At 41.5% G+C, this 27,975-nt stretch overlaps 1 protein-coding gene across 3 annotated transcripts in view; it reads right to left on the bottom strand.

Moving 5' to 3' along the window:
* RELL1 (RELT like 1) overlaps window positions 1-27,975 on the bottom strand; it is a 93,383-nt gene that overhangs the window by 17,946 nt on the left and 47,462 nt on the right. For 2 of the 3 annotated variants that reach the window (XR_008678809.2, XM_004038531.4), the window contains exons 5-6: window positions 25,904-26,140; window positions 22,414-22,552 (exon numbers count right to left, since the gene is read on the bottom strand). Coding sequence is in view for 2 of the 3 variants with exons in the window: in XM_004038531.4 (XP_004038579.3) it covers window positions 22,417-22,552; window positions 25,904-26,140 (373 nt within the window). In the remaining variant the exon portion in view is untranslated. Of the gene's footprint in view, window positions 1-1,714; window positions 4,425-22,413; window positions 22,553-25,903; window positions 26,141-27,975 lie in introns of those variants that run through there. The other variant, XM_019025917.4, reaches the window with a different exon arrangement.

Consider the following 27,975-nt stretch of genomic DNA (forward strand, 5'->3'; position numbering starts at 1 on the left):
TGCACCCAGCCAGTTCATAAGGATTAACTAAAGAAACCATTGCCATTATATAGAAGTACAAAGTGAAGCAGCAAGTGCTAATTTAGAAACTGCAGTAAATAATCCAGAAAATCTAGCTAAGATCATGGATGAAGGTGGGCTAAATGAAAAAACAGATTTGGAAGGAGATGACATCTAGGATTTTCATAGTTAAGAGAGAAGTCAATGCCTGGCTTCAAAACCTCAAAAGCACAGGCTCTCATTTTAGGGGCTAACATAGCTGTCAACTTTAGGTTGAAGCCAATGCTCATTTACCATTTTGAAAATCATAAGGCCCGTAAGAATTATGCTAAATTGACTCTGCCTGTAAACAGCCTAGATAACAGCACATCTATTGACAGCATGGTTTACTGAACATTTAAAGCCCACTGTTGAGACCTACTGCTCAGAAAAAAAGATTCCGTTCAAAATAATAACTCATTGACAAGGACCTGGTCAGTTACCCAAGAGCTCTTATGGAGATGTACAAAGGGAGAAATGCTTTCATGCCTGCTGACACAACATCCATTCTGCAGCCCATAGATTAATTCCCACTTTCAAGTCTAATTATTTAAGAAAGGCATTTCATAAGGCTAGAGCCACCGTAGACAGTGATTCCTCTATTGGACCTCAGTAAAGTCAATTGAAATCTTATGGAAGGAATTCACCATTCTAGATGCCATTAAGAACATTTTTGATTCACAGGAGGAGGTAAAAATAGAGACATTAACAGGAGTCTGGAAGTTGATTCCAACCCTCATAGATGACTTGGAGGGTTCAAGACTTCAGTGGAGGAAGTCACTGCAGATGTGGTGGAAACAGCAGCAGAACTAGAATCAGAAGTGAGCATGAAGATTGAACTGAATTGCTGCCATCTCATGATAAAACTTGAATAGATGAGGAATTGCTTAACAGATGATGAAAGAAAGTGGTTTCCTGAGATGGCATCTACTCCTGGTGAAGATGCTGTGAACACTATTGAAATGACAGCAAAGGATTTAGAATAATACATAAACTTAGTTGATAAAGCAGCATCAGATTTTGAGATGATTGACTCCAATTTTGAAAGATGTTCTACTGTGATAAAATGCTATCAAACAGTACTGCATGCTATAGAGAAAACTTTCATGAAAGGTGAGGTCAATCAGTGCAGCAAACTTTATGACTGTGCTATTTTAAGAAATTGCCACAGCCACCCCAACCTTCAGTAACCACCACCCTGGTCAGCAGCCTTCAACATTAAGGCAAGATCCTGCAGCAGCAAAAAGATTATAACTTGCTGAAGGCTCAGATTATCCTATTTTTTTAGCAATAAAAAGTATTTTAAATTAAGGTATGTACGTTTTTTGACAGAATATTATTGCATATACTTAATAGACTATAGTACAGTATAAATATAACTTTTTTATATGCAGTGGGAAACCAAAAAGCTCATGTGGCTGGCTTGATTGCAATATTTGCTTTATTGCAGTAGGCCGGGGCTGAACCCACAGTATCTCCAAGGTATGCCTGTGTTAGGGAAAGGGGTACTGCAGGAGGGGAAATCTCATGAGGAAAGTCAGCCAAGTGATCACTTGATATTTCAAGACACAAGAAATTCAGCACTGTAAAAAATTAAGCTCAATAATTATACTGCCACGACTGTATTTCCAGTGTACAAGGCGCCAATAATTGGATCACTCACAAGACAACACACTGCGTTTAACATTTTTATTTTTAACTCCGCTTTGGTAGTACAAAAGTCATAAAAGTACAAACCAGACAGTTAAAAATACACTTGACACTCGAAATGGTGAAAATTTTCCTTTACAAATTTTTACATCAAGGTAGTAGCCAACTCATTGATGACACCAAAAAGTTGTCCATCATTAGTGTTTTCTAGAGAAAGTCTGTTGTGGATTCCCTCATCCTTAGAAAGAAGGAGGAGAAAAACAAGACCTGTAAACATCAGTTGCTTTGGGAACACTTAGGAATTCTCATCAGATAGTTCAGTATAAACCAGTAAAAAGCGTATGTGTTGAAAATACTGAATGCTTAATTTTGGCAAATTTGGAAGCCTGCCAGACAAAAACCGCTCAAGTATTAGAAAATATTTAAAACATACTCTTGGTATCAATACAGTTTTAAATATTTTTGAGTATTCTCTTGCCTGTTGTATTGCTATTTAAAAAAAAGTGCTCTGACTTGAATAAGATGGAAAAATAATTAAAGCTAAAGAGTATCTTACATTTTATCCTCCACCATTTTGAGGGCATATTTTTAAAGCAAAAAAGTATGCTTATTTGTTTTTAATTAAAATGATTAGCCCAGACTGCACATACATTATTTACACTAATACATACCCCTAAAAGTCCTATATTGCTACTTTCTGGATCTCAGTGAAATTTATTTCCATACTGACTTTCTCCAGTCCACAGTGTATATGAATGTGTACACATACAGTGTTTATTAGTTGTCAGTAAAAATTCTCATGAAACTAAATTCCCCATTTATTTAAAAGGTTAGAAATGTTTAGTCTGATGCTGGAAATAAAATCATTGAAGTCTATGTACAGTAAATACTTTGAAGTATATCTTTATGGAAATCATCTTTTGGGAGACAAATGAAAGATGTGCATTTTCCTATATGAAATAAAAGAAGTGCTCAAGGCACCCCCAACACTGACATGGAGGCGGGTCTTGGAGACCTTGTAACTGGCCTCCCCCACAGCTCACCCCAGAGCTACCATAAATCATGTAATACTATTTATGTCTCTGGGTCCTTCCTTTCAGGTGTTTTGTAAAATGTACAGTTATAAAAAAAAAAAGAAAAAGAAAAGTTTGCCAGGCCTAAAGGGAAAAGTAACTGGAGTGTTTTAAATAATGAGCATTAGTTACAGGATGAAAAACAAGAAATACACAAAGAAAAACATGCCAGAGGTAGGTGCAGGCCCATCTTATATGAGAAGCAGGGTTCTAGGCCGGGCGCAGTGGCTCAAGCCTGTAATCCCAGAACTTTGGGAGGCCGAGGCGGGTGGATCACGAGGTCAGGAGATCGAGACCATCTTGGCTAATGTGGTGAAACCCCGTCTCTATTAAAAATACAAAAATAATAAGCCGAGCGTGGTGGTGGGCACCTGTAGTCCCAGCTACTCAGGAGGCTGAGGCAGGAGAATGGCGTGAACTCAGAAGGTGGAGCTTGCAGTGAGCTGAGATCATGCCACTGCACTCCAGCCTGGGCGACAGAGCGAGACTCCGCCTCAGAAAAAAAAAAAAAAAGAGAAGCAGGGTTCTTTTGTTTTGGCCTTGGGTTGTCCAAACAAATTTGTGTGTGTGACTTTAAACCATTTTCTCCTTTATTCAATGGATTAACCAAGAATCGCTCAGCTAAAGGTAAAAAACAAACAAACAAACAAACAAAAAAAAAAACCGGGTGCAGTGGCCCACGCCTATATTCCCAGCACTTTGGGAGGCCGAGGAGGGTAGATCACCTGAGGTCAGGAGTTCAAGACCAGCCTGACCAATATAGTGATACCCCGTCTCTACTAAAAATACAAAAATTAGTCGAGCGTGGTGGTGCATGCCTGTAATCCCAGCTACCTGGGAGGCTGAGGCAGGAGAATCGCTTGAATCTGGGAAGGTGGAGATTGAGGTGAGTGGAGATTGTGCCACTGCACTCCAGCCTAGGGGACACAGTGAGACTCTGCCTCAAAAAAAAAAAAAAAAAAAAAAAAAAAAACCTTCTCAAAATGTGTAAGTGCTGTAGGAGTGACATGGTGGTGGCAGGAGTTAATGCTGAATTTGTGGTCAAGGAATCCAAAGTCTAGCATCTGGTCCCATCTGACTCCATGGTCCCTTGGGGAATCAACTCCTCAGGGCTAAACTAGATTATTTCCACTGAGCTTTTACCACTGAAGATTCATCTTTTATCTTTTGTTAACAGCTAACCTGTATGTATCAAGATCTTCTTACAACCAGTGTCAAAACAGGATGCAGGAACTGGAAAAAGAAACACACACTCACGTGCACACATGTATACACATATACACACACACCCCTGAGCATAAGCTCAGACTGTACATGAATAGTATCACTGCACATACTCATCATAATGGAAAAACTACAGTGTGTACACCAAGGCCTGGGATTAGGGGCTGGGAAGAGTAGAGGCTGGGAGTGGTTAAGAAGATAAAAACAGCTCTTTCCTTCCCTGGAAGTATAACAAAATTTTCAACAGACTCGTTCAACCAAAACTTGTTTCAAAGCAAACTGAATTCTGTATATGGCGCAGCAATAATATTCCCTTTTAGATTTTATCCACGTGCCTGCTGACTCCATGATAGAAACTGTATAAAATATATAAAAATATTCCCAAGGCAACTTCATATAAGTTTTCAGTCTCTTAGAGCTCTTCAAGTCAAGTCATTGCTGCAAGAGAGAACAAAAAACGTAGATCTTTAACCAAGGGTAAGCATCATATCACATATTAATCTGCCTGAATATTTAAAAACACAGAAGAATTATAATCTATTCTTACCCTGTCCCATCCCATCCCACCCCATTCCTTCTACCACTGTACATTTTTTTCTAGAATTCAGTCTAAAGAAATTTAAGTAAAATATAATTAATTCCAAGAGTTCTCTCGAGATCTCGCTGTTTAAACGTATGTGCCCCTCCCCCTTTCTCTCTCCTGCTCCTGCTTTTCCCATGTGATGTGCCTTCCATAGATGTCTTTCTAAAGCGCCACCAAAGCGAGTTCACTGGAAGTCTCTACTGACCATCCAAGACAGCACGGTTGAGATTTCAAGTAAGAACACAATGATTAAATATTCCATCTTAGGTCTTTATTAGACCTTCAGGGTTCTGGATTGTATTTTTAAGTCATTCTAACAACTGGCCCTTGTCAATGTCTACGTTTACATCACAAACAAAGGCCCATACTTGTAAAATAGCTCCCTGCTTTTCAAATGACTTTCTATAACAATCTCATTTAATGAACAGCTCTGTGACTTTTTACTTTCCTGTTTTACAGACTGGGATAACCCAGGACAGGACTAAAATTATAGAGCCCCCCGTGTATGCTGAAATACACATACCATGCAGGTGAACCCACACAAGGTTAAGGAACGAAACGTTCTCCTATCTGCCAAAATCGTGTGTACCCTATAAATGCTAAACGAAACCAGAGATAGACCCAGCTTGCAGAAATATGAAGAAATAGCATGAAGTTGCTAGAAGTGTTTTGAAGAACATACTTTTTACTTATTATTTTACAGCTTGTCCTTCAAGATATGTACCTTATTATTATCTATGTTATCCTCTTCTGTCATTTGGTCATCCATAATATTCAATATTATATTCAATATAATATTCAAAGAGAATAGAGACAGAGCACAAGAGGAAGAATGAGGGAGACGGACAGAAAGAAAGAGATTTATTTCCCAAATGAGATGATGAGTAAAGGACCTTTATCCCCTTAGCTAAAAAGGAAACATTGTCCAATAAAACAGCATGGATCAAGTTTTTAATTCTAATGAAATAAGTAATACCCTGCACTGAATTGCCAAAACTGTACAAGAACTGCAGATTTTTACTGTAAAACTGAACAAAGTCAAGTCTGGAACTACTTTCAGGTAGGTGTCAATTCATATAAACATTCTAGCAGAGGGGGAAAAAAGGTAGAAAGGCCAGAGGTAGAGACATACAAAAATGGCCCTAAAAAAAAAAAAAAGGAAAAAAAGTGAGAGGGAATTTTCCAGGCAAAACCTTAAACTAGGCCATTATCTAGAAAACAGGTATGGTATTCCACTATTTTTATGTCTCCTCTTTATGTGCTCCCTTAGAACTAGACATTTTTGCATCAAGGAAAATAACAAAGTCAAAGGTGGGGGATGTCAGGCCTAGAAACTAATGTTTCATCACAGTAACAGTTTTCACTGCAACCTAGAAACACTCCTCATTTTGAGTGTTTTGCACAGATTTGACCGGCTTTAAGTACTGGGCAGGCAAGAATACAGGCTAAGCTAAAAAGGAGGGGCCTGGATTCAAATCCAGACCCCTACTCCCAGCCGTGGAACCGTGGCTGTCTCTGTAGCATTCTCTCCTAGGGTTACTGGGGATTTGACATGAGATGATCCTATGCACAACGCTTAATACTAGGAAAAGCAATCAGTATGCTCCGAAAGGTTAACTATTCTGGTCATTACCATCATCCAATTCTCTGCTCTCAACAATCACATTAGCTTTCTTCAACAGCTGCCTTCTGCAGCTGATAAAAACTGCACTATCTGTAATATCTTTGAGAGAGGAAGTAAAAAATACAAATCACTGCTTAAAGTCCTCACTACTAATACCAGAAACTAAGCAGAAAAGGGAAAGCTAATCTTATTAAAACCCTTGCAGTTCTGGTCTCTAATTACAAACACACATTTATTAGAAGGTAGCACATTACTGGCACAACACTATGACCTTCCAGGTATTTCTTTAACCCAGAACAATAATAAAAGTGTTACAAGGTGCCTTCCATATTGTCCCGCAGCAGTCAGAAATCATGTGTGGGTGGGCACAGATACACCAGAAAGGCTAACAGGAGTGGGTGAGAGAGGAAACACCCACCCACTCACTGTTCCCAGTTGCCATCACATGGGACCACACCACACTGAGCAAGCCTCGCCTATCTCTCTTCGGGAGAAATTTTATGATTACAGTTTACACAAGTGAGTACTCAAGCTGGAAAAAATTAAGCAAAGTTCCATTACATGGAAAACAGAATTCAGAAATCCCAAAGTGTAACCATTTTGCTTATAAAACAAGACTGATGGATAAAAATTAAGAACCGCCCAGAAGATTTATCTGGAACAAAGGAAGAGGTTGTCTTTTTCTTTAGAGTTTATTGCTTATGACATAATCTTATAAAGATAAAGCCATAATCCTCTCATTATACTATGGTTCCACGGAAGCTGCCATATGTCTCTGATTAGGATATACATACAAATATCTATGCCTTGTTAAAAAGGATTCTCTAGAAAAAAAAAGAAATGGATCCCTTTAAAAATTAGAAACATAAGAAACTAGGAGCCTAAGCGGATTAATGAACAGTAAATGCTAAAATCTCTAAGTGTAGGATGTTAAGGAAGAAAAAGTCTATCTGATTAATAATAACAGCACTGGCATTTGCAGAGCACTTTCTCTGTGCCAGGTACTGTCATGCTAAGCACTCTAGGGTCGTTAACTCAATCTTCCCGATGACTCCATGAGTCAATGATTCCTATTTTCATAGGAGGAAACTGAGGCTTCCAGGTTCAATAATTTACCAAAGGCCACACAATTAGTAACGGGAAAGTAGGAAATCCATCTCAGGCAGTAAGACCTGGAAGACCGCAAAGCTACCTCCATGCTGCACTGCTATCTAGTCACCCCGGACACACCCACAGCATCACTGGAATCCTCTGGTACCCTCGCTTCTCTGCTCCCCACCTGTGTGGCAGGCAACAGAAAGGAAATGCAGAAACTAGAAATGCTGCCAGGGTGTCTCTCAGGGGAAATCACTGTGGTTGTATGAACAGTTAAATGATGCTAAAAACCTATACTTTAAAGGGGCCCAGTCCCTGGGAAGATCAAAAGTATACACCTACACAACACTGAATTCTGATCTCATTCTAAGACAAGGCTATGGAACCACACAGTCGGATGAATAATTTTCTTGACCACTTTTAAATAAAATAAATAGAGAACGTTGTTTATAGAGTTACATGACAGCAATATTAACACTGAAGTCCCGGAGCTACATTTAAGTAATCATTCACTAATTATCTGTGCTCCTTTAAGGCTCACACTTCTTAGTTAGAGATTTATCTTGTTCCAGGCTCTACTGACCATTCTGCAGTTACACGCTTGCAGGTTACGATGGCCGTGCATGTGACACCATGGTCCTGCAACGGTACTGCCTGCGTAGATCGGCATCTTGGCAGATATAGATTAATGGAATCACATCACAGAGTATTCAGTGCTTATAGTTCTTTAAATCTTGCTCTGGTCTAAATTGTGTGTTAAATTTTATAAATTAACATGGATACCTTCTTATTGTAATAAAGGCTCTTGTTTGACAAACCCAACAGATTCATGCTAATCTAGGCTAATCCAGGCAATCTTTTAAAATCAGTGTTTCCCAGAATGATCAGCAGAACCTGCTTTAGAATCGGCTTAAATATTACCAAAAACTTCAGATTCCTTGGGCCCCTCCCTGAGACCTACTAAATCAGAGTCTACGCGGTTGCAGTCCAGGACTCTGCTTTCCTATAAGGTGCTTCACTGATTCTAATGCACGTATGAAGGTTTAAGCTTTTAGGTAAGACCCAGTACTAATGTTTTTCAACTGATTAAAAACAGCAAGAATTAAATCCGCTTCCAAAGGGTAAACCCTGCAAACACAACACTATAAAGTCAGCGGAGGTCAAAAAATACATCTCAGAAATGGGGGCGAAAACAAGTATGACAAAATCATTTAAAGACTGAAATATTAATTAAAAACTTCAGTAACTTGGCCAGGCATGGTAGCTCATGCCTATAATCCCAGCACTTTGGGAGGCCAAGGTGGGCAGATCACTTGAGGTCAGGAGTTCGAGACCAGCCTGGCCAACATGGTGAAACCACGTCTCTACTAAAAATACAAAAATTAGCTGGGCATGATGGCGCATGCCTGTAGTCCCAGCTACTTGGGAGGCTGAGGCAATAGAATCGCTTGAACCTGGGAAGCAGAGGTTGCAGTGAGCCGAGATTGCGCCACTGTACTCCAGCCTGTGTGACAGAGTGAGACTCCGTCTCAAAACAAAACAAAACAAAACAAAAAATCAGTAACTCAATTTTAAAATTACAGAATCAGTTTTTAAATGTATTTCAAAGTAGTTGGGAACTAGAATTCGACTAATTTGCAGAGGGCTCTTTTAATGATGAGATGAATGCCATATTATCACACCTGTTAAGGAATCACTGAGGGCCAACTATGCACAAGATGCCACCTAAAGTCTCGGCAAAGGATGAGAAGACACCATTCAAAGGCACTGCCCAAGCCCTGAAGGAGCTTAGTGTATGCAGGGAGGAAGCTTAAACAATCAGCTTTGACGCAAGAAAAACTGAGCCATGCTGCATATCATTTTTAAACACAACTGGAATATTTTATAACTTGTTTTTTTCATCTAATAATATACAGTAAATGCTCTGTGTCTGTACATATAACTCTACTTCAATCTTTTTTTTTTTTTTTTTAAGAGACAGGGTCTCACTCTGTTGCCCAGGCTGGAGTACAGTGGCACAATCATGGCTTACTGGAACCTCGAACTCCTGGGCTTAAGTCATGGAGTTAAAGCCACCACTTTATCCTCCCATGTAGCTGGGACTACAGGTGCATGCCACCATACTCAGCTAATTTTTTATTTATTTTTATTTATTTTTTTTTTTAAGTAGAGACAGGGTCACTGTGTTGCCCAGGCTGATCTCAAACTTCTGGCTTCAAGCAGTCCTCCAGCCTCAGCCTCCCGAACTGCTGGGATTACAGGTATGAGCTATCACACCCAGCATCTACTTCAATCTTTGGCATTTGCGGGCCATTATGAAATGCATAAGGCACAATTCATTTACTTAATCTCCCATTGATAGATGTATTTAAAGATGCTTCCAGGTACTTGCTACTATGTAAATAATGCTAAAGTGAACAACTTTGGACATTATCTTTGCATTTATGCATGATATTTATTAATTGGAATAATTTGGTCAAAGAGTACATATTTAAGTTTTTACAGTTCCAGATTGCCACCACAAAGGTCTAGACCATTGTAGCCTCCCTGCTTTGGTGTGGGATAATGTCCATCTCCCTGCACCCTCTTGATTTTTGCATGGTTGGTTGGTTGTTTTTCTTTTCTTTTCTTTTTTTTTTTTGAGACAGAGTTTCGCTCTCGTTGCCCAGGCTGGAGTGCAATGGTGTGATCTCGGCTCACTGCAACCTCCGCCTCCCGGGTTCAAGTGATTCTCCTGCCTCAGCATCCCGAGTAGGTGGGATTACAGGCATGCGCCACCACCCCCAGCTATTTTTGTATTTTTAATAGAGATGGGGTTTCTCCATGTTAGTCAGGCTGGTCTTGAATTCCCAACCTCAGGTGATCTACCTGCCTCAGCCTCCCAAAGTGCTGGGATCACAGGCGTGAGCCACTGCACCCACCTCCCTGCACCACATTTTTTTTTTTAGAAGCAGCCTCGCTCTGTCACCCGGGCTGGAGTGCAGTGGCGCAATCTCGGCTCACTGCAACCTCCGCCTCCTAAGTTCGAGCGATTCTCCTGCCTTAGCCTCCCGAGTAGCTGGGACTACAGGCGTGCGGCATCACACCTGGCTAATTTTTGTATTTTTAGTAGAGTCGGGGTTTCACCATATTGGCCAGGGTGGTCTTGAACTCCTGACCTCGTGATCCACTTGCTTCAGCCTCCCAAAGTGCTGGGATTACAGGTGTGAGCCACCGCACCCAGCCCCTGCACCCTTTTAACCAAGGTGACCACATGAACTAGTTTGCCTGGGAGGTCTTGGTTTATATATGTTTACCCAGAATATTCATTCACAGTGTTCCCTTTTATTATCTGTAGAGTCTCTCTCTGTCACCCACGCTGGAATGTAGTGGCATGATCCTGACTCACTACAGCCTCCAACTACTGAGCTCAAGAAATCCTTCCACCTCAGCCTCCCAAGTAGCTGGGACTACAGGTGTATGCCACATGCCCAGCTAATTTTCTAATTTTTAATTTGCAGAGACAGGATCTCACTATGTTGCCCAGGCTGGTCTCAAACTCCTGGCCTCGAGCCATCCTCCCACCTCAGCCTCCCAAAGCACTGGGATTACAGGTGTGAGCTACCTCCTCATTTTGGATGTGAGTTATATGGTCATGCTAGTGTTAACATTCATCTTTGTCACCAGAGAAGCAAAAAGTGATCTCAGTTTGGATTTATTTCATTATTAGTAAAGTTGGGCATTTTTTATGTTTATTGACTACTACATCTTCCATGAGTTGCATATTATAACCCCCAATTTGAGAAGGGGGCTTAATAACTAAAACCTTAATTTTTTAATATCAATAGTGAGAAGCTTTCTATGTATGTGGGTCAATTCAGGAAAAATAATGTTTCTAGGTGTTTTTCTCCATTCAAAATAGAAATCACTTTTTTTAACTAGCATAGACAGAAATGTATATTCCTGCAAATTATATTATCTTCTTTGTTGAATAATACCAGTGAGAAATTTTGCATTCCTTACAGTTTTGAATCTTCTGACATTAGATTTAGATCTGAAGGCTGAAGGTTGTTCTTTACTGGGTTATATTCTCACAGCAATTTCAACATACTTATATATTTAGCAACAATGGGTTTCCCAAGTGACAGCAACTGAACACTTGTGATTTACCAGCCTTTGAGATGGCAGAATCAGAGCACCTTATTCCAAGTAAAATGTAAGTGACATCAAATTTATTCTGTATCTGGAAAAACAAGGATTCAACTGGAAATTATTTAAATGCAATTCAGCAGTTTCCTACTAGTCTCAACACACTTCTGATTTAATGTCTACACTAAGCTACAGGCAGAATAACTTATTACTCTGAGTAGTACCATCTCTTTCTAATAAGCAAAATGGAACAAGTTAGATATTGCCTCTCTACTGGCTTGTGAGCTAGACAGAGTGCAGCTAACTGGCCTTCAGTAAGCCTCCACTTGAATATCAAATGGACAATACTGCTATTACCTTATAGGTTATGTCTAACCTGGCCTCTCTGAGCTTCAAGAGAATCAAGAAATATCAAAAACATTAATTTTAACACTTTTATGGCTACATGTTTAAATAGGGCTGATCCGACATAGTAATTTAACACCTAACCTATTTTGCACTTACTTAGGGCAAAGGAACAGTATCCCTACGAAGTAGTAGTAGTATTATTATCCCCACTTAACAGATGGAGAAGCTGGGACATCAGAGGCTAAGTAATTTGCCCAAAGCTAGATAGCTAAAAAGTGACAGCCAAGATCTTGAGCGCAAGAAGTCTGATTCCAGAACCTCTATGGTGGAACCACTACAGTATCCTATGTCCTGTTACTTACAGAAAATAGGTACTGTTTTAACTTAAGCTATTTAATGTTAGTAGAACTCAAGGTCTCAAGGCACAAGTTAAGAAAAATCGGCCAGGCACGGTGGCTTACGCCTGTAATCCCAGCACTTTCGGAGGCCGAGGCAGGCAGATCACAAGACCAGGAGATCAAGACCATCCTGGCTAGTACAGCAAAACCTCTTCTCTACTAAAAATACAAAAAATCAGCCAGGCGTGGTGGTGGGCACCTGTAGTCCTAGCTACTCGGGAGGCTGAGACAGGAGAATGGCGTGAACCTGGGAGGCAGAGCTTGCAGTGAGCCAAGATCACGCCACTGCACTCCAGCCTGGGGGACAGAGCGAGACTCCATCTCAAAAAAAAATAATAATAATAAAATAAAGAAAAATAAAAATCCTGTTATAACCATTAATTCCATTTTCTTTCTAATTATAGGTAAAAATGTCTCCGAAAGCATTTCATTTTCCGCTTCCCTCAAGCCCCCTTGGGTCTGTCTTTAGGCCCTCCAAAGTCTCTAGCCTCCAACACTGCTGAATTTCTGCAGTGAAAAGAGCAGATGTCAAACAGGTGATAGCGATAAAGAGGAAGAACAGATAAGCAGCTCTCCTTCAGTGGGTCAACTCCTGGTCAACAATAGGAAGGGGCCCTGGGGCAGGCCCCTGCCCAGGGGGATATGTGTTAGGAGGAGATGGCTTGCCTTGGTGGCAACTCAAAGCAAAACAAATCAAAAATTCCTGGTCCCCCATGTTGTCTAAACTCTGGGAATACTGATAAATATGTTTTAGTATCTCCTGTGCACAGAACAAGGCCATGGAAGAATAACTTAGAAAAAACATCATAGTTGATGACAGTAAAGCATGTTTTTAGGTCCGCTCAAAACTCCCAGATCATGGCCATAAATGTACTGGAGCCACTCCCAACAACTGAGGACAAATAGGGCATATAGCTTTTTAACTGTGTCTACCATTTTCACTCCTTATGGCTCAGTCAATGTGGGGGAGTAAAAGCTGGTTCTTCCTCAGTCATCTGTGAGTAAGACAAAATCTCAACAGTCAGGGAACCACAGAACCTAAAAATCATTAACTTCAATAAAAAGCAAGGTACGAACAAGTGTAGTATCTATACTCTCATTTGTAGAAGGGCAAAAGGAGGGGCTTTATATACACAGATATATTGCATAAGCACGTATATGCACAGCATAATCCTGAAAGGACATAGTGAACACTGATCACAGTGGTGTCCTCTTGAGAAAAGGTTTAAGAGATGATACACGCAAAGGGATTAGCAGGATAAAAATGGAGCAAAGATTTATTTTTGGGATTTATTAAAAGCCTGCAGACTTTTAGGCTGTTTAAATATTTTATCCTATGCATTTCTTATATTTCAGTTCTTTTTTAAAAATTCCATTTCAAACACTTGTAATATCCAATACACTGGAGACAGTAAAGGAATGAGCTATAAGGAAGCCCAGGTCCTGGCTCTGTAATGAACTCTCAGCATGATCTTGAACAACACATGTAACAACACACACTAAACAAGGGGACTGGGAGGTGCAGGGGAGAAAAGTCTGGTATAAGCACTAGGATAGAAGCTCTGTAAGAGTATGGTCTTCATTGTCTGTCTGACACACTGCCACATCCCTAAACACAGCAAATTGCCTGGCACATAGTAGGGTCTCAAGTAACGCTTTTTTTTTTTTTTTTTTCTGAGACAGAGTCTTGCTGTTGTCACTCCGGCTGAAGTGCGGTGGCATGATCTCGGCTCACAGCAACCTCTGCCTCCCGGGTTCAAGTGACTCTCCTGCCTCAGCCTCCCGAGTAGCTGGGACTACAGGTGCCCGCCACCATGCCTACCTAATTTTTGTATTTTTAGTAGAGATGGGGTTTCACCGTGTTGTCCAGGCTGGTCTCGAACTCCTGACCTCATGATCTGCCCACCTTGGCCTCCCAAAGTGCTGAGATTACAGGTGTGAGCCACCGCGCCCGGCCAAGAAATACTTTTTAAAGATATAATTGTACCTCCATTGATCTGAACTAGCAATCACAGCTGCTCTGGAGTCTGCAAGTCTATGACCTTCATCTACCTGGAAGAAAACTGAATGGCTCACACACCTGGACCTGATCCAGGCAGAGCCTTAAAATCCATCAGCTGCTCATCAGATGATCCCATCGGACGCCAAGGAGGCCATCCAAAGGCTGGAATGATCAGTTCTGTGAGCTATTGAGCTATGTGAAGAAACGGTGGTTGATTTGCTTTCTTGCCAAGAAAAGCAAAGCTCCCTCACACTCCACGGCCACTGAGCATGTAAGCTCCCAAGTATAAATTTCTTCCCATCCAAGCCCTCTCACTACCTAGCCCTGAGATATGGGGAACATTAATCCCTCTAAGCCTGGCTCTTCAACTGTAAAATAGGATATTATTACCTACAACTCCTAAAATTGCTTCAAAAGTCCCATCCTTCACTCAGCTTTTCTCTTCATCTGGCCGGTTCTACCTACCTAGTCTTCACAGAGCAGGGCCTGGGCAGATGCTAACCTCCCTCCACCTCCACATTTAAGATGGACTCAGTGGGCTCAGTCTCCCACACAGGAGTATGGCAGGCATCACGGCACTACTTTTACCTTTGAGAAATGTGTTTAGCAACTGAAAACCAAGCCAGGTGGCCTAATCCATGCCTACTTTAGGTGCAGTTTCTTTTTATATTCTGTTACCCCGTAAGACCAGTGAATCAAGTTAAAGGGTTCCCATCAAATCTGAGATCCTTTTGCTTTTTAAAAAAGATGCATTTTTCCTGAAAAAATTACAGCTAGAGAGAAAAAAATTAACTAACTAGAAGTACCTGCAGTTTCTCATCATTAACTGCTTCCTGGAGAGTTAATAAAAGAAAAGCAATTGAGAGGACTGCAAATCAAGCAGTACGACTTCCGAGGGGGTCCCCAAGGAGCTTCTACTATAATTCCTGTCACAGAGTCCAAAAAAAGGAGCCAAGGAGCCTTTCCTCACTGTTAGAGGAGAACATGAAGGCGGTCGAAGGTCAGAAGAGCCACCTTGTGACCAGCCACAGATGCTCAGGAGGGAGTTTGAGCCACGAAAGAGTCTTGACAAAGAGGAGACTTTTATTCCAAAGCAGAACACCGGCACAGCAGTCACGCTTAGGCCGAAAACGTCTCTGTCCAGCATTTCAATTTATCCCACCCTCTGATCTTTATAATAAAAAGAACTTGTCAGCAAAACTTTTCCATCTCCTTGTTAGTAATTTTAATTCCACCTCTTGGAAGAAGGAAATGGTTCTTTCTTTTTTTTTTTTTTTTTTTGAGGCAGAGTCTCCCTCTGTCGCCCAGGCTGGAGTGCAGTGTGCAATCTCGGCTCACTGCAACCTCTACCTCCCAGGTTCACGCCATTCTCCTGCCTCAGCCTTCAGAGTAGCTGGGACTACAGGCGCCCGCCACCACGCCCGGCTAATTTTTTTTTTTTGTATTTTTTAGTAGAGACGGGGTTTCACTGTGTTAGCCAGGATGGTCTCGATCTCCTGACCTCGTGATCTGCCCACCTCAGCCTCCCACAGTGCTGGGATTACAGGCGTGAGCCACTGCGCCCAGCCGGGAATGGTTATTTCTAAGGCCTCCTTAATGCAAACAAGAAAATGGCCCAAATTCCTAAGGGACTTGACAAATACTATCTATTTCTGAGATGTCCTGAGAGTCCAAAGCTGTAATGTTCTTAAGATGTAAAAAGGAATTCACAGTACCAAAAGCTGATGCTTCAGAAATGACCTAATAAATAATTAAGACCACCAGGCGTGACAACTGTTAACAGCAGTGAGTGTTTAGCAGATACTCCGTGCCAAGGATTGACTTATGAACTACACACACATCGTATCATGTATGTCCAGCAACGATCTCATTTTAAAGATGAAATAACTGGGGCTTGAAAACATTAAGTAACTTGCCCAAAACCATTGGTAGTTAAGTGGCACAATTAAAAGTAACGAGTTTAAAACCAAGCTTTTAATCACTGAAATTACTAAAATAAAAATCAATACAATAGTCTGAATAAAACAAAAATAAAAACAGATGTCTAATATTATGAATTTTTGTTTCGATAAAAGAAATGCTACTGTAATACTGCAATACTACTAGAAAGACACATAGGAGGAAAGTTCCATGACACTGATCTGGACAATGATTTTTTGATAAGACCCCAAAAGCGCAGGCAACAAAAATGGACAAATGGGATTTCATCAAACTAAAAAGCTTCTGCAGAGCAAAGCAAACAATCAACAGAGTGAAGAGATAACTTATAAAATGGGAGAAAATATTTGCAAACCATACATCTTATAAATGGTTACTCTACAAAATATATAAGAAACACAAACAACTCAAAAGCAAGAAAACAAATAACCCAATTTAAAAATGGGGCAAAATGGGAAGGGAGGGTTGGGGAGATGATGGTCAAAGGACATAAAATTTCAATTAGACAGGAGGAATAGGCCATCAAATCCAAATTTGAGCAAAAACCTCTTTCAGGAAAAATTACAACTCTAAAGACTGTCTCAGAAATCTATTGCACAATATGGTGGCTACAGTTAATAACAATGTATTGTATTCTTGAAAAATGCTAAGAGAGATTTTAAATATCCTCACCACAAAAAAATGATAAATATGAGGTAATACATATGTCAATCAGCTCAATTTAGCCATTCCATAATGTATGCATGTTTCAAAACAACATGTTGTACATAATAAATATAGATAATTTTTGTCAATAAAAATAAATAAAATGTTAAAAAAATTGTAATGGGCAAAGATTCTAAATAGAAATTTCTCAAAAGAAGACCTACAAATGGCCAATAGATATATGAAAAAAAGGCTCAACATTACTAATCATCATGGAAATATAAATTAAAACTATAATGAGATAATACCTCACACCTGTTAGAATGACAATTATAAAAAAAGTGCTGATGGGGATGTGGAGAAAAAGAAATTCTTGCATACTGTTAGTGGGAACATACATTATTACAGTCACCATGGAAAACAGTATGCAGGTCACTAAAAAAAATTAAAAATAGGCCGGGCACAGTGGCTTGCACCTGTAATCCAAGCACTTTGGGAGGCCGAGGCAGGTGGATCACTTGAGATCAGGAGTTCAAGATCAGCCTGGCCAACATGATGAAACCCTGTCTCTCCTAAAAATACAAAAGTTAGCCAGGTGTGGTGGCTTGCATCTGCAATCCCAGCTACTCAGGAGGCTGTGGCAGGAGAATCATCTGAACCCGGGAGGCAGAGGCTGCAGTGAGCCGAGATTGTCCCACTGCATTCCAACCTGGGCGAGAGTGAGACTCTGTCTCAGAAAACAAACAAACAAATTAAAAATAGAACTACCATATGATCCAACAATCCCACTTCTCAGTACATATCCAGAGGTACTGAAATCAGTATGTCAAAGAGATATCTGTACTGCCATGTCCACTGCTGCATTATCCCAATAGCCAAGATATGGAATCTTCCTAAGAGTTCCTGAACATATGAATGAATAAAATATAGTATAGATACATAATGAAACACTGTTCGGCCAGAAAAAAAGAAGGAAATCCTGTCATTGAAGATAAAATGGATAAACCTGGAACACATTACATTGAGTGAAATAAGCCAGGCACAGAACGACAAATATCACGTCATCTCACTTACATGTGGAATCTAAAAAAGTTGAACTCATAGAAGCAGAGAGAAGAAAGGTGGTTAGAGGTGGGGGCAGGGGAGGGGTTGGTCAAAAGACACAAAATTTTAGTTAGAGGGGATAAATAATTTCAAGAGATCTATTGTACAACATGGTGACTGCAGTTAATAACAATGTATCATATTCTTAAAAATTGCTAAGAGAGTAGATTTGGAGTGTTCTCACCACACAAAAAAATTATAAGTATGTGTGGCAATGCATACGTTCATTAGCTCAATTTAGCCATCGCAGTGTATACACATTTGAAAACATTACATTGCACATGATAAATATATGCAACTTTCATGTGTCCATTAAAATCTGATTAATTTTAAATAAAAAATTTTAAAGTATGGTTATGTAAACTTACTAAATCAATGTTTCCAACAGGACACTATCAGCGAATGGAACAAAAGAGGGCAGACTTCAGAAACATGCGACACAGAATGCTTAGGACAGGATCATTTTTAAAAAGCCAAAGACCAGTGACAATGAAGACAAGGCAGTGGCATTTGGAGGCTGAAAGCAATTCGATTTATTTAACTTTGAAGAACAAAAGCTTATTCTTCTCAGGAGAAACCAAAACACATTTTCTGTAGAAAAAAGACACCATTTTAACCGCATTGCCAAAATAAATCAGGCAGAGGGCAAGAGGGCAAGTTAGATGTAGCCACAAACAAGAACTCAGACCAACAAAGCAGGATTAAACGAATGGGGAGGCCATGCCCAACATCAGATTTGGGGTTTTAAAGGCAGAAGGAACCAGAAGGGAGAGAGAGAAATCCTGCCACAGACTTGATAACATTCTATTTAGAATATAAGTTTAGTTTCTGGTAACAAACACCTTAAACAAAAGAAATAAAAAAAGAAACCTAACCAATAAGTGGATATGCATTTGTATTTGAATATTTGAGTCTGTTCTACAATAAAACAAAACATTGCAGTAAAATTGTTTGGCTAAAAATCCAAAGTTGAGCAAAAACCTCTTTCAGGAAAAAATACAACTCTAAAGACTGTATCAGATTGTAGAAGAGACACATAGCACTCCTCTCCTGCTTCACTAGCTGCATTCCAGTGCAGATCTTCTGGCTTCATCTAGAACCAGAGAGTCTGGCCCAGAAGTAAAATTTTCAGAATTTTTCTAGTTGGAAAATCAAGTCATGTTAAATGTCCCAAACATACTTTTTTTGGGGGGATGAGATTTGAAAAGAAAAAAAAAGCAAGAAAAATTTTAATGAATACATAATTTTTAAAACACCAATGAATATTCCCTTCCTTCCTTTTTCAGGGCCTATACTTCATTGGGGTAATCAGATAGGGCCACCCAGCAGGTCTCAATCTGAGCAGGCTCTACTCATGGGACCTGCTCGTCCTGGACCCAGTTGAATGAAGTCTGTGACACCTGAAGCAAGGCTGCCCAGGTTCAAGTCTAACTCTATCACATTCTTGCTGGTATCTCTAAACAAGTTGTTTAAACTCTCTGTGCTTAAGACCTTCATCTGCAAAATGGGGTACTAAGTAGCACCTACAGACTGCTGTCGTGAGGATTACAGAAATTAGTTAATACACGGAATGTGCCTTTCAAAGCATGCCCAAGTACAAAATACCCAAAAACCTGTAGGTATTATAATTAATTTACTCCATGGATCATGGACATCCATGATACTATTCTACTTTTGAGTTTAAAATTTTTCATAATGAAGAATTAATTTTTAATTTGAAAATCAATTACAACAAGTTGGAGGCTCGGAAAACACATCACCCTTTGAAGGCCACTCATGTGCTCACTGTGATTTGAGCAGCACAACACAATACGACTACCTTCTACTGACAGCCAACTACATTCCAGACTTTCTCTTGGCTCTTGGATTAAAACAATGAATTTAATACCTTATTTCATGTTCAAGGAAACCAGGGGTAGGGCAGTTAAGTACAATGTCCAAATTGTGAAGCTCAGATTTGCACCCATGTCTTCTGATCAAATCCAATCCTCGTTTATATAATCCTGTTGAATAACAGTGTGCTGTGCAGAGAATATCTCATTGTAAATCAGTTAAATGTGGCCAGGACTTCAGATGCTTGGACCAAATTTCTATAATCAGAATCAGACAGATTCGGGCCAAAAAAACCAGCTGAGCAATCCTAATTCCTTTAACCTTCCCAGATCTAGAGTACCGCTCTCTGGGCAGTGGTGGCCGAAATCAGCCATGGCACTAGTTAGCCAAGCTCTAATCAGAGGTGAGTCTGACAAGAGGATCATCTTGCAGTTCCTAATCGAGGGCAAGCCAGGTCTTCTGGTGCAATCGGCTCCATCTCTCAACTCACTGCCCAGTTGATGACTCATACTCAGCCTGTCCTTATGACCCATACTTTCTTTGCAGCTAAGCTGGCTGGGCCTTCCTCACCTAAGACTTGAATAGCCACATGCTTCTCTTCCCAGATAGCCAAGTCCTTCACTGACCTTAATCAGAATGCTCCTCTTTCCAGCTATACAATCTTCAACATGTAACTCACCTTTCCCATTCATCAGTTTCCTCATCTGTAAAACTATGATCATAGTACTAACCCCATTCGGAGAGGTTTATAATGATGACATGTGAGAAACACATCAGTACCATGCCTAGAAGACTAGAATATTGAATTAACGTTAGCTGCTGTTATTACTCATCTTCATCATCCTCTTCTTAAATTCCTCTTGATTCCCTTCCCTAAGGTCACCAGTAACTGGCTGAGAAGCCAATGGGAGACTTTTCTGTACTGTTTCTCTCTTTAAGAAGGCTCCTATTCTGCTCCTAAACTCAGGAAGAGATGCCAGATCTCCCCACAGGCAAAACCGCGAGGGCTAACTAACACTAGAAAATGATCAGAGTCCCTATGTCTCAGAAAATTTAGGTGCACAGAGTTGTTCCAGATTGCTTCCAGAGCACCTTCAACCCTCTGAGCCCGGCAGATTATCAGAGAAGCTTCACCCAAAAGCCACATCTCTCCTCCACTCAGCCACACCGACCAAAAATGAATGAATCGCATGGTAATAATCAGTAGCATGGACGGAGCATTTCCCACGTGCCAGGCCCTGCCTTCACAAGTGCAACTTCATGGAAATCTCACTCCCGCCCCTGAGGCAAAGAGCACCGCTTCCAATTTCCAGTGAGGCGTAGAAAGCTCAAGTATCTTGCCCAGGTCCCAGGGTTAGTGAGTGGCACACTGGAGCTTGAACCTGGCAGTCTGACTCCAGGGTTCATGTCAGTTTTGCTGTGTCCCTGTACTTTCAAGGACCCTGCCTGACCTCTCCCCCATTGCCTGCCCTCCCTTCCTTATGTAAGTGTAAACTCTTCTGCCTTCATGTTCAGGCTCTGATGGTTCCATGGAGCACTTAGGGCATGATCCCTCCCAAATCGTCACCGTTGCTCTTTTACAAGGGATAAGAAACATGGAAAGGATAAATACCACTCAAGCCGGAACAGAAATAAAGGAGTTAAGATGAAAGTTAAGCCACTATCAATTTATCACAGGGTTCTGGTGCGTGTGTGTGTGGTTTTTGTTTTTTTGTTTTTTTTTTTTTTGAGACGGAGTCTCGCTCTGTCGCCCAGGCTGGAGTGCAGTGGCGTGATCTCGGCTCACTGCAAGCTCCGCCTCCCGGGTTCACGCCATTCTCCTGCCTCAGCCTCCTGAGTAGCTGGGACTACAGGTGCCCACCACTACGCCCGGCTACTTTTTTGTATTTTTTAGTAGAGACGGGGTTTCACCATGTTAGCCAGGATTGTCTCGATCTCCTGACCTCATGATCCGCCTGCCTCGGCCTCCCAAAGTGCTGGGATTACATGGGATTACAGGCGTGAGCCACCGTGCCCAGCTGCGTGTTGTTTTTTTTTAAGCAGTGTCTTGCAAAATTAAAATTGCCAAATCAAGAAATAAATCACTGTGGCTTTTCAATTGCCTCAGAATATTTGGTGGGAAGAGAAATATTCGTATTGAGGTTTCAGAACTGTGACACAAAGAAAACTGGCTTCCAACAGAATAAAAGGAAAAAGGATTGGTTTGTTTGCTCCAGACTTTTTCAAGTCACAGTTTACCTAGAAATGGTGACAAGATTACACGTCATTTGGCCTGCATGGTTGTTTAAAAAAAAAAAAGTAAGCTGCCAATATCGAAAATCAGTGATTTTACATTTTAGAAGTCTGGATTTTGTCTTTTTTTGCGTAAGAAGATGCAACAACACTAGGTGCTTTCTGCCTCGTGGTAATGCAAGCCCTACATGGTGGGTGATGTGAATTCTAGTTTGCCACAATCCCCACCATGCCACATTGCCTCACAAGTAATCCTCTATCCTCATTATCACACAGGCCAAGCCCCTGGAGGCACTAAGTTTGTGACTTCTTTACAAGAAGCTCTAGGCAGACAAGTAATCATGTTCAGTCCCCCTCAGTCTTCCTGGGTCCAGGAAAGCTCTTCCACTTCCCTGTCAAATACCATTCCTATGCTGCCACAGCACCTGGGAGGCTCCAAGTACCTTCTCCTCACCCTGCACCACTCTGCCCCCAATGTCACCAAAACCACGGCTCACCTGCTACTCTGTGCCACTGCATTCTCTCTTCACAGGTGTTGCCGGCACCTCCCCATTGACGGTTTCAGCCCCACTAACAGACATCAGGCTTCTCCGTTCCTTCTGGTTTGACTTGTGCTCCACTTTTGTAACTCTAAACCTGAGGGGGGAATGGGGAGAGGTGATGGGGATTACTTTTCTAATAAACAAGAATTATGAATAAAGCAAAAATCATCCACCCAGAGGATCTCAAATGAACTCAGCCAAAAGTTAGGACACAAATGAAAAACAACATATTTGAACATGCATTCCTATCCAGTACATTCCCCTGGCCCCTGCCCAACCTTCCAGCTGATTTCTACTCAGCCACATCACAGACTAAGCCAGATATTTTACAGAGCATGCAAAAGGCATTTAAAAACTCAGGTATTGGCCAGGCATGGTGGCTTATACTTGCAATCCCAGCAGCACTTTGGAAGGCTGAGGTGGGTGGATTGCTTGAGCCTAGGAATTTGAGACCAGCCTGGGTGTATGGCAAAACTCTGTCTCTACAGAAATTACAAAAATTAGCCAGGCGTGGTGGTGTGCACTTGTAGTCCCAGCTACTCGGGAGGCTGAAGCAGGAGAATCACTTGAGCCCAGGAGCTGGAGGTTGCAGTAAGCCGAGATCACGTCACTGCACTTCAGCCTGGGCAACAGAGCTAGACCCTATCTCAATAAGGAAAAAAAAAAAAAAAAAAACAAAAAAAACACCTCAGAGACTCAAATATTAAACAGCGTCAGAGTTGTCGTTTCTAACAATGATCAGTTTTTTTGTTTGTTTATTTGTTTTTGAGACGGAGTTTCCCTCTTGCCGCCCAGATTGGAGTGCAGTGGTGCAATCTCGGCTCACTGCAACCTCCACCTCCTGGGTTTAAGCGACTCTCCTGCCTCAGCCTCTCAAGTAGCTGGGATTACAGCCATGTGCCACCATGTCTGGCTAATTTTGTATTTTTAGTAGAGATGGAGTTTCACCATGTTGGCCAGGCCAGTCTCAAACTCCAACCTCAGGTGATCCACCTGCCTCAGCCTCCCAAAGTTTTGGGATTATAGGCGTGAGCCACCATGTCTGGCCTACGTCAGTTTTTTTAACCACAGAAACCTGGTTAAACGCTCAACTGGTTTACAAATTAGACTGACGTAACCAGAATGTTTACCAGAAGATGACGAACTTCCGAAAATATGCAACTGTCAGGCAGTCCTATCTCAACACACACACGCACACACATGCTCTCACACATATGCAGAAAATCTGAAGAGCCCTAGCAACACATTTTATCAGCATTAGGGTTTGAGAGTAAGCCTTTAAAAAAAATGGGTTAATTTTCATTATAGATTAAGGAAAAACTAAAGGAAGTTAAGGAAGAGATTTTCATTAAGAATTAAGAGTTAAATAAATGTATTCAGTTTAACTGTTTTTTCTAGTATATCATCACCAAATCCTAGAGTCTTTCATAACAGTTTCTTTCTAGTTCTGGTCTTAATTTCCCTTAAAAATTATCTGAAATAAATTCTCCTTCTGTGTCCAGAATAAGATCACCAACCCTGAAGAGAAGGCTCTGAAGAAGTGAAAGAAAGAACAGGGAAACTGTAAACACAAATCTATTCTGTCAAACTCTAAGACTCTCTTTAAGTAATACATGCTGAAAAACAGCCTGGAATCATTAAGCGCTCCTAGTATCCAATATCCAAGAAAGAGAGTTGGATTTGGGGCATTTTAAAAAGCCATGTTTGGCCAGGCACGGTGGCTCACACCTGTAATCCCAACACTTTGGGAGGCCAAGACAGGCGGATCACTTGAGGTCAGGAGTTCGAGACCAGCCTGGCCAACTTGGTGAAACCCCGTCTCTCCTAAAAATACAAAAATTAGCCAGGCATGGTGGCGGGCACCTGTAGTCCCAGCTACTCGGGAGGCTGAGGCACGACAATCGTTTGAGCCCGGGAGGCAGAGGCTGCAGTGAGCCGAGTTCACACCACTGCACTCCAGCTTGGGTGACAGAGTGAGACTCCATCTCAAAAAAAAAAAAAAGAAAGGCATGTTGAATCTGAGTTGAAAATTTCAGCAGATTTTTTTTTAAGGCCAACAAAACATGCTTTGTCCAAACAAGCTACAGGTTCTCACTGCTTTGCATTCATAAATTCCCATGACTCTGCTTCTTAATAAAACAGTGTGGTCATGAATTGTGCTGTTTTGCTGTAAGTGGCAAACAGCCCTGCAGTCTTCTCCATGATGCTTGTGCAACACATGATGAAACTCAACTGAATTAAAATAAAAATAATACCAGCCAACATTTCTTGAGTGCGTAAGTACCCAAAGCTGGTTTAAGACCTTTATGTGAGTCACCTCACCTAGTCTACACACAGCAACTCTATGAGGTGAGTGTGACTGTCCTTCTCACTTTACAGAGGGGGAAATTGAGGCAAGGAGCAACATAACAGTTTGTAAGTAGTGGTGCCAGGACTTGAAGGAGGTAGAAGTGACGAGTTCAGGCTACTCTTCCCAGGGGGGTTGTCAGTATACTGAGAGAGAAGGATCATGTAAGCAGCACTGTTGACTTTCGCTCAGTGCTCACCCGGTCTCACTCCAGCATGTGTGTTCCTTACCAGTACTCCCCACTGTCTTTCCAAATGCATCATTGGCAATGCAGTTCCTGCATGGGACTCAGCATCTAACAGCAGAACTGCAAAAGCATCCCACTGCAAAGATGCTTCAGGTAAGGGCCAATGGATTCATCACTTGAACTGCAAGATCTCCACCTCACATATGGGTTACAAGTGAAAGGTACTAGGACCAAGAAAGCCAAGACACAGTGGAAAGCACCACCCACTAAAAGAAAGCAGTCAAAGCAATTCACATGGAACTTAACAGACAGACACTGGAGGGCTGTGGACCAGATCCACGTCTTCTCCCTTCCCTTGCACATGGCTTAATGCTATTTCTCAGTTCCCTGAAAGTTACCTTGGCTGGGTGATCAAGTTCCAGCCAGTGGAGTGTGAGTCAAAATGATACGAGCCACTCTCAGGCCTAGCTCTTTCAAAACCCCTCGTGAACAACCTTCCACAGACCTGCTCCTTTGGCTGGCAAACCTGGCAGAGCCACAGACGAAGGGGGCCTGGAACCCTGGACAAGTACTTGAAGAGCCACCCATCGATATCTCAATACCTGCCCTGGATTCCATAAGTGAAATATAAATGTCTATTCTGTATACAGTTGAAAATCTGGGCTTCATCTGTTAGAGCAGGTAGGTATTTATCTTAATACATTTACCATCTGATCTAGCAATAGCCACCTTTTAGGATTCTTCTGTTGTTGGAAAAATCTAGGACTCACACCAGAAAACATCTAAAAAGCCCAGAGATATAACCTGAGACAGGCACAGAGAACATATTCTACATCTGACAGGTAAGCAGAAGTCCACACACTAGAGCACCCATGTCACACACAAACCAAAAGCATCTGAAGGGATCTTACCTGCCAACAGAAAGGACCGTGACCTCGCCTTGGCGCCGTGGTCTGCTCTCTCTGGACTTGTTAGTGGGCTTTATAAAGTGCCACCGCTTGTGCCTACACCGATGACACACATCCCTCTCGACAACACCGCCCACCGTATGCAGATGATGGCCACAGACGTGCTTCCCTGGCGTCCCCCCTGGTGACAAAGGCCCAGGACTCACTGGCGGGCTCCCTGGTGTGCTGGGGGTCACGGGGCTAAGGTGGGGAGGAAAACAAAAAGTGCAACTGGTTAAAGGAAATACCAGCGAAGGTGATCTCTCTCCCTGTGATGACAGAAGCAGTTTCAATTGAAAGAAAAAAAAAAGCGTCTTCCAATTGTACAAATGGACTTTGTGAACAGACCTCAGACAGCAGGTACTCAGCTCTCATGACCATGCGATGACAGTTTATCTTAAGCAATAATAATATGATTCATGGTCAGGCACCACAGCTCATGCCTATAATCCCAGCATTTTGAGAGGCCAAAGTGGGAGGATTGCTTGTGGCCAGGAGTTTGAGACCAGCCTGAGCAACATAGAGAGACCTCATCTCTGAAAAAAAATGAAAAAATTAGTCAGGCATGATGGTGCATGCCTGTAGTTCCAGCTACTTGGGAGGCAGTGGTGGGAGGACCACTTGAGCCCAGGAGTTCAAGGTTGCAGTAGCTATGATTGTACCACCGAACTCCAGCCTGGATGACAGAGTGAGACCTGTCTCTAGAAGAAAAAAAAAAATGTGATTTATCACTTCTAGAATGGAATTTATTAGCTGGGAATAAACCACTGCTTCTAATAGTGATACACTGGCTTTAAAGTATTATGTTTCTTTCTAAAACACTGATCTCCTTTCTCATGCAATTGTCCTAATTTCTCACATACCAGAGTGTCTGCCTATCACTCTAAGCAAAGAGATTCTCTAAGTATATATGCCCTGGAAAAGGGAAGAACCCAAATTTCATCAAATTATCAGATAACTTAGAGAAAACATTTGATCAAATCTCCATTATATCAAAGGAGGAAAGCCTTTAGGCAAATATATCAAAAGTGATGTTCAAAACAGATGTTGATGGTGTTAATAACAGTCATAATTAAATAGCTAACAGTATTCTAAGCATCTTATATGTATATGTTAATGGAATTAATCCTTATAAAATCTTATGATGTAGGTATTATTAATTTCTTCCTTTTAACAATGAAGATATTGAGGCAGGGAGAAGTGAGGTAACTTGCCCAAGATCACACTGCAAATAAGTGCTGGATCTGAGATCCAAACCTAGAAAGTTTAATTCCAGAAACCATGCAATTAATCACCTTGCTATACAGTATAGTGCTTCAGAAACAGCAGAGACCACTTTGATAATCTGGAATATATTTGGCTAGACCATCAAAAATATAAAAAGCAGAAATATGGCCAGGCGTGGTGGCTCACACTTGTAATCCCAGCACTTTGGGAAGCCGAGGCGGGCACATCACGAGGTCAGGAGATCGAGACAATCCTGGCTAACACAGTGAAACCCCGTCTCTACTAAAAATACAAAAAATTAGCCAGGGGTGGTGGCGGGCACCTGTAGTCCCAGCTACTCGGGAGGCTGAGGCAGGAGAATGGCATGAACCCAGGAGGCGGAGCTTGCAGTGAGCCTAGATCCCGCCACTGCACTCCAGCCTGGGTGACAAAGCAAGACTCTGTCTCAAAAAAAAAAAAAAAAGAAATACATAGTCCAGATATGAGCTATTTTCAAAAAGCCTGTGTGAAGGCTCTGGCCCAGCAGAAAAGGAGGAATTCTAACCTAACAGAGCCAAACTGAGCAGGAATCAGCCCTCTGGTGCAGGTGGGAGTACTGGGGGTGGCGTGGCACCCACAGCCTGACACCTGGACTGTGGCAAGAGCCCCAGAGACACACGGGAGGCTGTGATGGCAGAAACCAGCCTTTTTGGTGATGCAAACTGGCCACCTTCACACTTAAAAAAGAAGTAGAGCCTACGGTTGAGGAGACTGCCTCAAACATGACTGAGCCAAAAGTCTTCTGGTGCTCTTTAGGGATGCCTTCCTAA

Source organism: Gorilla gorilla, chromosome 3 (genome assembly GCF_029281585.2).
Source record: "Gorilla gorilla gorilla isolate KB3781 chromosome 3, NHGRI_mGorGor1-v2.1_pri, whole genome shotgun sequence".
In the NCBI taxonomy this organism is placed as follows: Eukaryota; Metazoa; Chordata; class Mammalia; order Primates; family Hominidae; genus Gorilla; species Gorilla gorilla.